The sequence below is a fragment of the Pteropus vampyrus genome, unplaced genomic scaffold (genome assembly GCF_000151845.1).
Source record: "Pteropus vampyrus isolate Shadow unplaced genomic scaffold, Pvam_2.0 Scaffold53, whole genome shotgun sequence".
Taxonomy (NCBI): domain Eukaryota; kingdom Metazoa; phylum Chordata; class Mammalia; order Chiroptera; family Pteropodidae; genus Pteropus; species Pteropus vampyrus.
The window spans coordinates 4,830,179-4,841,508 of NW_011888834.1; the positions used below are offsets into that span (position 1 = coordinate 4,830,179).

General features: G+C 38.4%; 1 protein-coding gene across 1 annotated transcript in view; it reads right to left on the reverse strand.

Annotated features, from left to right (window-relative positions):
- Positions 1–11,330, reverse strand: part of ANXA10 (annexin A10) — a 63,833-nt gene that overhangs the window by 28,985 nt on the left and 23,518 nt on the right. The window contains exon 3 of the mRNA XM_011360287.2: positions 7,691–7,785. Coding sequence (XP_011358589.1) covers positions 7,691–7,785 — 95 coding nt within the window. The remainder of the gene's footprint in view (positions 1–7,690; positions 7,786–11,330) is intronic.

An 11,330-nucleotide genomic window follows, 5' to 3' on the forward strand; every position in this document is an offset into this window, starting at 1 on the left:
CTGCAGTGTCTAAATTATATCCTTGTTACCTGGATCCATCATCATACTGATCATCACAACATATAAACCATCATACACTGGGTATGTATAAAGCACTCTGCGTATCTGACCCAAGGTTACCACTGCATGCTGGCTTTGTGACTCCAGTCAAAAGTTGCCTTTCCTTATTCATGGTAAAGGAAGTCACAGTCCATAGGGCATTGCTCCTGCACAGCCCTGGCAGATGGTCTTAGAAATTAGTCTGTGTCATGTATTTGGCTCTCCAGACTACTCGCAATCTGACCATGTACAGTTTTTATTACAAAAGTCGCCCAGTAGTAGACTGATAGTTAAGGTATTTGATGCTCCCCACCATTCATAGGCTTCTGGTATTGGTAATAATTGATAAACTCAATAAGATTTCTGACTCTGTCTCCTTTGCCTCCTTCTGATGTACACAGCTTAGTAAAGCAGCTTGGTCACTGAATGCAGTTGTCCCTCCTGGATGATGATCACGAGGAGGGGAGAAAGTTATTGTGACATGATAAAAACATATATTTGGTCTTCATCCCCAGTTCCTGGCACAGTCTCTAAAACCTTGTAATTTTCTGAAAGGAGGGAGAGGAGCATCTTTTGTTATTTATAATAAGCCCCTTCCAACCAGACCTAAATTTATGCTAATGAGGCCATCTTAGAGGAAGGGGCTGGTTGCCAGAGTAACCATCACCGTATGGTTATAGATTGGAACCCTCAGCCCCATCCTTGATCTGTAGGGAAGAGAGAGAAGGTGGAGACAGACTTACCAATGACTAATGAGTTAATCAATCCAAGCTATGTAATGAAGCCTCCATAAGAACTGCAACTAAAGAGGTATGGGGTGCTTCCAGGTTGGTGAACACAACAAGGTGCCAGAAAGGTGAAACGGGGAAGGCACAAAAACTCTGCACCCTTCCCCATATACCTTGCCCTATACAACTCTTTCATTAGCTCTTCCTGAATGATATCCTCTACAAGAAACCAATAATTTTAAGTACAACAGTTTTCCGAGTTCTGTGAGCCATTCTAGCATATTATCGAATGCAAGGAGAGGGTTGCAGAAACCCCTGATTTATAGCTAGTCAGTTAGGAGCACAGATGACAATCTGGGACTTGCAGCTGGCATCTGAAGTGGGAGGTAGTCTCGTAAGACTGTGCCCTTAACCTGTGGTGTCTGCGGTAACTTTGGGTCGTTAGTATAATTGTTTAATATGAAGAAAGGAATTCCACACATTTGGTATCAGAAGTGAAGTGTCGGATTGTGTACATGTAGAGAGAAACAGACCTTTTTTTTTTAGTTATGTAGATATATTTTGAAGATTTGGGATTCTGCCCTGACCATTCCTGGGCATGCTGATTCTTTCTCCTAATATTGTCAGTCTCAGGGTGAAAAGGTTGGTTTACTCTGTGGGTGGCAGCCAACCAAAAATGAGCATCGGACTTCAGGCCATTCTGGTTCCTCCACCCAGGTTATCTCTGGACTCATAGTTATAGATTATAAGGATAATGACTAGGTGAGTACACTGCCTGTGTGTGGGATATAATGACTTTCTTGAAGATTTATTAAAATGCCATTGTCCTCCTGCACCTGACCTTCCCAAAAGAAAGTTGGAAATAATAGGAAAAATGGTGAAGTTACAGCTACTCGAATAATTACAATTTCCAAGTGGTGGAGAAAGAGCAACACTGTTGGCTCCTGGGGAGGGAATGTCCAATCACACCACCGTCTGGCTCTAGAAGGTGTCCAGGATAGCCTCCATTCACTGGCCAAGACCATTGTGGATGATGGGCTTAGCCTAGACTCCTTCTTCGTGGGCCAAGGTGAAGTCTGTGCCATCACTAATACATCCTACAGTACCTAGATGAAAACTTCAATCAAGAGGAAAGGTCATTACTAAAATTTAAAGGGAAAGCCACGCATTTTTTTTTTAAAGATAGAGCCTGATGATTTAGGGATTTATTTAGCTGATTAGTTGCAGGCCCCTGTAGGGGCATGGTTGGGATCAATACTGCCAAGTGACCTCCCCCTGCTTCTTGGAGTCCTTTGATAATTAAATGTTATCTGAAACAAATCGATGGATTTAGCCTTACCTCAGCTTTTGTTGGTCAGAATAATAGAGGTGGCTTAGGGATTGGTGTGGTTATAGAAAAAGTAATCAATAGTGAAAGTGGCATAGAAATGAGGGGTGATATTGTTGGGGAGACATTTTAAGTAGGTCTCGTGTTTCTGAATGACATGCAGAGTGAGCACTGATAGCCCTTTGCTGTGGACTACCTTTCCAAGGTGTTTACATAGTGAATAGCTTTAGAAGATAGAGATAATGTCTCCCAAAGCATTCTGCCCTTTGTGAGTGATTCAGATATCTAATTTCATGGTTTTTCTTCTGCGATGCAGCCCACTGTGTGTGCAGGTGTTATCTGGTCATTTTTGCATTGACCTGTGGGAATGAGGCTCGTGGAACTAGTGCAGAAATTCTCACAATCTGGCTAAAACCATTACTATAAGTGATAAGCTATCTTTTGTCTTTGACTCAGGAGTCTCCTACCAGTATCTCGATCTTCTATGGGTATCTGTGTCATCTTGGCTGGTTAACTTGCTATCTTGTAAATACTTTAAAGTCTCATACCCTTCACAGTTCTTGACACAGGATTGCACAACACAGTGTTATTAGGGATAATATTTTCAGTCTACACACACATGACATGACTAATGTCTAAATTATATAAATAACTACAAATTAATAAATAAATGACAAGCTACTGAAAGAAAAATACACAAAGACTATAAAGAGTTAACTCAACAGAAGTATAAATCAGAATATAAAAGAAACATTTCTAAAGGTGCTCAGAATTATATGTTATTAGGGTAAATGCAAGTTAAAATCACAATGAGATTCCATTTATATCCATAAGATTGGTCAAAACCTAAGAACTTTTATGATAATTTAAGGGAAATGGAAACCATTACATATTGCATGTGGGAGTATAAATTTATAGAATTGCTTTAAAGAGTGCTTTGAAGCCTAATGAGGCCTGGTTTAGCAGTACTGCATTTTCTTTCTCCCACCTTCCTCTGTCTATTCATCCCTTCCTCCTACTAACTATTCCTCCCTCCCTCCCACCTGGTAGAGATTGTATATGTTATGTCAAAGAGAAATAATTGTTCAGGCTGTGACAAACACACAAGAGGTTTACTAAACCCATAAAACTTTGATTGATTCTACAGAAAATATTTTTGAAGTAATTTCTTTTGGTCGTTAAGTTCCCAGTTTCACCAAAAGGAATATATTTAACCCATTATATATTTGAAAGATAAAGTAGTTGTATCATTTTGAATTATTTAATTCATGATTATAAAATTGATCTACATTAAACTGTATAAGATCCAGCTTTTGAGGCTAAAACTACATCTACCCTGTGACTTCTAAACTAAAGTGAAGATAGAGCCACAGTACCTTTCCTGGTGCTAGTGACATGACGATTTTTCTGCTAAAATAGATAAGTTAATTGTATAGCCAGCACTTTCTAGGTGTGTTGATATTTCAGGATCAGTATTTTCAACAAGAGAGCTGAGACGTGATGGGGATGACGACAAGATGCATCTGAAGAGTGTAACTGAACTCTACATACTTCACAGCTCTTTACTGAGCACCAGCTATAGTCTGCTGGGGCTGCCATAATCATGCCACAGACTGGGTGATTTCAAGGACAGAAATTTATTTCTCACAGTCTGGAGTCTAGAAGTCCAAGATGAAGGTATCAGCAAGGCTGGTTTCTAGTGAGGCCTCTCTTCCTGGCATATGGCTGGCTGCCTTCTTGCGTCCTTATCTGGCCTTTCCTCTGTGCATGTACCCCTGGTACCTCTCTCTTCCTTTTCTTATAAGGACACCTGTATTATTGGATTAGGGCCCCACCCTTACGACTTAATTTAACCTGATGCATCTCCTTAAACACCGTATCTCCAAACAGTCACATTGGGGATTAAGGCATCAACATATAAATTTTGAGGAGACACAGTTCAGTTGGTAGATAACAACGTTATGTGCCTGTATCTCTTATAAGTGCTAGGGAGACATTAGTGAACAAAACAAAGATTTCTCCCCTTGTGGGGGTTCTGTTTTAGAGGTGGCAAACTAAATATTAATTGTAATAAGTAACTAAATTATGTGATATATTAGAAGGTAGTAAGAGTTATGGAGAGAAGCAAAAGAGCAGGTAAAAGATGTGGTGTGCTAACACAGGCTTCGGCGCAGGTGATGTTTTAGATAGAGCAATCAGTGTAGGTCCTCTTGAGTAGCTGACACTGAGTAAAGCCTTGAAGGATGTAAGGGAATTAGCAGTACAGATATTTGCCCTTGTTAAATCTGGTGTTTATTCAGTTGAGAACAACAGGCATTATAGAGAAGCTTTAGAAGACTTGATTAAGAGTCAGAGAACCTTGGTTCACATTCTAACTTTGTGTACAAGTCAGCCTCTACACTAATTACACAACCAACACCACGGGGTGAGTGAGTTCTGGAGGCCAGGGTGTTTCAGAGTGGATTGCCTTGTTTTAAATGAAAACTTGGAAAACAAATTGTTTCAATGCTGAATTTGAACTCCTTCAGGAATCATTGATCGCCATACTTATCAGGTATGGAGGGTCCCTCTCCCTAGCCTCAGAGGCATTTCATTGTTCCCTTGCTTCCATTGCACAGTCAACAGAATAGACTTTCCTTGGTCTGGAAGATCTGGGGTGACCTCATTGATTATATTGATGGGTACATCAATCAGAGGCATTCCAGAGGACTTTTTGTTTGAGTCTAGGGATTAGTTTCTGCTTCGGATGAGGTAAAGTTGTGGATGGAATTCAGCAACTCCTCACTAATGTTAAATATCAAGTAATAAGTATGGAGCAGGCCTAGAATTGCACTTTACTCAGCAGCTAAGAAAACAATTCTGTCAAGTCTTGATTATCCATGTTAACAAAAAATAAAAATAGCAATGATTAACATACAGGAAATCTATAAACTCTTGCCACAGAAAGGGAAAGTAGTAGAAGGTACACCTTGGTGAAACAGAAGTAATTCTGAAAGTGAGCAGCAGGGGAGGTCAGGTAGCCCTGCCTGGGGGTCAGGCAGACTCACCTGGGAGCTGCTGGAGCAGGTAATGAGGGAAAAGGGACATTTAAACAATTTATGAAAACTCACTTTAACTGTAAAGTGGATAATGAAAAGATGCCCCCCTCCTTTTTTTTTTTAAGAAAAAAGTAAACAGAGAGAATATAATTCTTGAGATGCCCTTATTCTTAAGTAAAGTGCTCTTCTGTGTCAGACCCTGGGCTGAGCTCTGGAGGGACAGCAGCAAATGACCTAGTCCCTGATTTCCTAGATTACAGTCCAGTCAGCAAGAGATAACAGGAAACCAGCACAGCCCAGGAGGATAGCATCATGCATAGGGAGTTCCAGGAGCCCAGCAGGAAGCACCTAGCCCAGAGCAGAAGGTGTGAAGTGGGGAAAGTTACCAGGAGCAGCCCAGAACTGACCGCTACTTGCAGGAGAAGGTGCTGTTAGCTGTACCTTCACATTGTCATTCAACAAACATTAATTAAGCAATCTCGATGTGTGAAACAGACATCTGTGCTAAACTCTAGGGATGAACAAGATGCATTCTGGCTTTCAAGGATTTAGACTCTGGTACAGGGAAACTGATATAAAAAGCTCACTAATGTGTCGTCAGGCACCATGTGGCAGTTATGTAAAGGATGCGGTAGCAGCACAAGCTGGTTCCACTCTGCTCAGGGAGTAGCGGCATGGGAAAAAGGATCGCGTTCTCGGAAGCTGAGTGAGTGCGCGGCATGTGGAGTGGAGAATCGGGCTGTTGATGGTAGATGAAACACTATGACTAAAGTGAGGGAGCGGGAATGGGTTCATTTGTAGGACTCGAAGTCATTCTCTTTGGCTGCAGTTGAGGGTGTGTGAAGAGGCGGGAGACGGCTTAAGACGGAGAGCAGAAACAGGGCAAGCAAAGCTTGTATGCCCTCGGCAGGCATTTGGGTGTATTCCACAGACATGGATATTTGCGAGCAAGAAGTAGGATAAACATGCAGGGATTAAAGTGGGAAAGTGGACATTTAGTTTGGAGTCATTCGGGCTACAGCGTGGCCAGAACAGGGCAGGAAGTGACTGGGAGAAGCAGGGTTTCCCTGTCAGTCTGGGCCCCGAACGATGAAGGCCTGAGTCCAGACTGTGCAAGGGAGGGAAAAAGAGAAATTCGAGGGGAAAAATAATTTGCAAGACTTGATAACTGACTATATGACAAGGCGTTTCAGAGGAAAGGCGTCCGCATGACACCCTCTCTTCCAGTTGGGGCAGTTTAGTGTAGGAGCCACGCTTTTGCACGTGGTGTGGATTACCTGGCAAAGTCAGAGTTTAGCAAACGTTGAAATCTTATGTACATAGTGGAAGGTGCTTCACTAGAGTATAAATTGTTTAATGGATTTTACAATTTTTGAGTGTATTGCATTTCTTAATCGTTTTAATCTGTTTTAGTATAATATTGTAAAGATCAATAAAATAATGTTTTAACCTAGATTAATCTGATGTATAGACAGCAAAGATGTTTATAATCCTTTTGGTTAAAAAAATTACTGAAAAATGACCTCTCTTATAGCAGTATGCATATTAAAACAATATTAGATTACTAATGCTACAACTTTTATAGTTTTTATATTTTCTTTCAAAAGAAAACTAGCACTGGTATCATAGGAACATAAGCTAAGGTAACAGTTTCACCTTGATAAAAAAAAAAAAGCATAACTGGTTTCCTTCTATAGCCTAATTCAACTAATTTTACTAGTAGTTGTGGCTTTTGGATTATTAATTAATTTGAAAACAGAAGGCTATGCTTTATTTCATATATTATAATTGTTCAAAACCTGAGGTTTACAAATGGAGTAAATTTATATGGACTAACTGAATAGAGAAGAGTTTCATCATAGTGTTTCATCGATAATGCTCAGTGGACAAAGTAATTGCTATCTCAGGCCCTTTTGGCTTGAAAAGTTTTTGTTCTGAATCTGTGGTTTAAATGCATAACTAAAGAAAGGAATCTTTAATGGTACTTGCTTGAAATTAGAATGTGGTTACTTTAAAATACTATGGATAATTTTGTTGCCTTAAACTTTCAACTGCCATTCATTTTTAATGGTCTCTGTAACTGCATGCTGTGAACAAGAAAGCTGGTAGAGAATTCGGTTTGGTCCAGAGTTGGGTGAGGACACGTGGAGAGTTGCAGGACAAGGTCTTACTTTTTGACCCAGTGATCACTGGTTCTTTCTGCACCTTCCCTAAAGCTTGTTTCTGGTGCAGCATTTTTAGTCTGATTGGACCAACCAGCAGTGTAAGGCTAGCAGATCTTTTATTTTATGAAGCTGAGTGATTTTTAAGAAAGGACTGGTGGAGTCACTGTGAGCCTGAACGTACTTCACACGTAGATACCTTTGATGATATATTTTTCTTATATTCCTTGAAGGATGTTACTGACATAGAAACTGTTTCTGACATAACTACCGTGAAGTTTGAAATCTTTGTAATCTGTGAGACTAAAAAGAGTAACAGTACTTGTTTTCTGAGAGTGTTGTCATTTCTCAGGAATTTGCCCTGGTAATACAGAGGTCAAGGCAGAGAGACCTTACCCGGCCGTACATGCTCTGGTATGCCTCCGCAATCACCAGCCTTTGTGCATTACAGCGTTGAGTTAGAATGTTGATCAGCATGTCTTTGTCACAGCCTGGAAAAGAATAACAATTGGAGATCATTAAAGTTGCTGCTCTGTAGTTAGGAAGAATCCATTAGCTAAAGATCACAATCAGTGTGCAAACTTTGTCCCTGATGGAGCTTTAAAGCAGCGAAACACTTCAACAAGACGGAACATCACAGAGTAACGCTTGATGAAGCCTGCGTTCTTCCTATCTCTAATTTTGTTGCTACTACTACAGATTTTCTTTTTAAAAGATTCAATAAAAAATTCAGGAAAGAAAAAAATAATCTTTCTACGATCACCTCTCCTATCCCACCAGAAAGGGCTTCCCTGAACTTCAAGCTGATTAGTGTTTGAATAGGCACAATATTTTTCTCGTTTTGTAGTTAGAGAGATATGATTTACAGTGAACATGCCTGAAGACAAAAATAACTGCTATAGTTCAGAACTTCCGCAAGAAGAAAGCGATAGAGAAGGAAATTATGAAAGTACAGGGATGCATACCCTGCTGAGGGATGCTGTGAACCTCCCTTGATTTGTGTGGAACATGGTGTGTGTCTGTCTGTCTGTCTGTCTGTCTCTCTGTCTCTCTGTCTCTCTCATAACAGAGGCTGTTTCTGTGCTGTGAGGCTTCTACTCCCTCATATACCAACTCATTGAACTGATGTAGCATCTGAATGCACAACCAATTTAGATGAATTTAGCTGAAATTGTAGTCCTAGAGTGTTCAAGAAGGCCTTAACATTTCCCTCAGCTTGACTAAAATTTAGACAGGCTTATTCCTTGATTTTCATTTTCTGAGAGCATTTACTTTGGAAAATGTGTAATTGTAAATTTTTTCTTTATTCATTTGAGGTATAAATCTTCTCTCAACCACTTGTTAATTTTACAGCCCAGAAATGTCTTTCTAAGGACTTGGAGCCATCCTTTAAAATATAATCATCAAGTAAGTAGAGTCCTTATCTCCCAGTCTTTGTTGGAGGGAGAAACCTAACTTCCATAAGTGCCAGTTACAGATACAGATGGTTAATCACAGTGATCATGCCCCCAAATGCCAGTGTCCTCCAATACTTTTCCACCAGCACACCCCAATGCTTAAAAACTCTACCACCTTTTGTTTCAGAGGAATTGAGCTTGGTCTCTCTGTTGCAAAAATCTTGACCCTTCTTGCAATAAAATTGAATAAAGTCTTCCTTGCTTGTTTAATACTTTGTGGTATAAATTTTCTTTGACAAAGGGTAATATTTAATGGAAATTATTTGAAAAATGAAAGGCTAGAATGTTAAGCTGATGTTTTTTTGGGGGGTGGTGGTGGTGGTGAATGAAAATCTTAAGACCACAGAAAAGCCTGGATGGAGTCAGGACCTGAAATAACCAGTGAATGAGGGCAAGTGACTAGGATTTACGTAGATGACAGTGCCAACGAGAAACAAAAGGAAGAGCAGAGTGTTTTATATAGGTGAGAAATGGTATGAAAGCTATAAAATGGAGAAAGGGAGAAATAGAATCAGCTCCAAAGACTGAACTTTATGGTTTGTGAGAATAAAGGCAGCCTCTAGTAATAGGCACAGAGTAACACAGTACCATGGGGCTAGTCTAGCCTGGTTAAGGCCCTGGACTTAAAGGACATTAAGAGGTTAAGACCCAAGGGGTCTGTTAGCTGCGTAATGGACATTCCAAAATTAACATGTTTTACTAATACATAGAAGAGTTTTCAATTCTATCGTTATTTTTACTATCATTATATTTAGGTAATTGTTAGTCTTCTGTTTTTTCGTCGCTGTTCTACTGAGGTTATCCACAGCCTACTTCTCTGAATCACTGTTCTTCAATGTGTTCATAGCAATTCTTGCTCGTTTATCCTTCCAGAGATATTTCAGAAAAATTTTATATGGATCTCAAAATTAACAATTTTAAATTGTAATAACTATAATCTTAGGAATCAATTTAGAAGAGTTGTCTTTCTGTCACTAATATGATATGTTTATTGAATTACTCGTGGTTTTTATTTTCCCCTAAAAGACAGTAAAGATTTGTAGAATTTTTGCAAATGACAGGAAACTTTATTTTGTTACTTATAGTTGCCTTCTGTTCATTTTTAAATTTTGTTTCTTAACGCATAATTGCTTAAATAAATAAATGATATTGAATTTTATGTTTACCATATATTCAGAAAAATTATTGAACCCCCATAATTTTAAATAACTTTTTAGTTGATTACCTAGGCTTTTTAGATATATAATTATATTCTCTATAAATAATAATTTGATTTCATTTTTAAAATCATTGTATGTTTTTCTCTTTCTTGTGCTGTTGCATTAGGACAGGAATTTCTAGATAATTCTTATTTTGTAGCATAATGAACCATAGAAATTTTATAGACTTTTTTTAATGTACCATTGATTCCTGTTATTCATGGTAGTTTTCTACAAAGTCACCATGAGCATTGAATTAGTAAATGCTGCACTATTGCTCTTGGGGGAAATATAGGGTTAGGTTTCTTCGACTTTCTGGTCACAACATTTTTGTCAACAGAAATGCCATTTACATTGTACATGTTTGTCAGTGTCTTTGTAAAACAAGCCAGTCTCATCAGCTTTGAAATCCTCTCTTCCACGTTTGCTTTTTCTGTATAAAACTTAGGAGGTATTTTTAAAGAATACTTTAAGGAAGTATTCTTCTGTAGCCCCCTGACCTGCAGGACTTGCCTCACCTGAAAGTTGAACAGTTTTCATGCTGTATCTTTTGAAACATGCAAGCCAGCCAGCACTACTTTCAAAAGAAAGCTGACTACTACATTTGTTTTTATAGTTACTATCAGTTATCTCATGAACTCACAGATTTATCTGCTTTTCCATAGCTTTGTATCATAGAATAGATGTTCCTTTAGCATTTTCTGGACAGCTTCATGAACAAATCAATGAATTTTCTCCCCCACCCCCTACTATTTCAATAATTAACAAAAACGAAAAAGGAATCTACAGAATGGGAGAAAATATTTACAATCCCTATATCTGATAAAGAGTTAATACCTAAAAATAGATAATTATCTCATACAACTTAATAGTAAAAGCCACAAATAATTAGAAAATGGACAACAAGAGATCTAAATAGACATTTTTTTTCAAAGAGGACATATAAATAGCCAATAAATACATGAAAAATACTCATCAGTAATTATCAGGGAAATGAAAATAAAAAAAAGGACAACATCAGTAATTATCAGGGAAATAAAAATCAAGCACAATGAGAAATTACTTCACCAGTTAGAATGGCTATTATCAGAAAGATAATAGATGTGAAGAAAAGGGAATCCTTGTGCACTGTTGGTGGGAAAGTAAACTGGTATGACCATTATGAAAAATATTATAAAAGTTCCTTAAAAAATTAAAAATAGAACTATCATATGATATAGCAATCCTACTTCTGGGTGTTTATCTAAATGAAATGAAATCGCTATCTCGTAGGGATACTTCACTCCATGTTCATTTTAGCAATTTTCATAATAGCCAAACTATAGAAATCACTTAGGTATCCATCAGCAAAAAATGAATAAAGAAAATGCGAGATACACA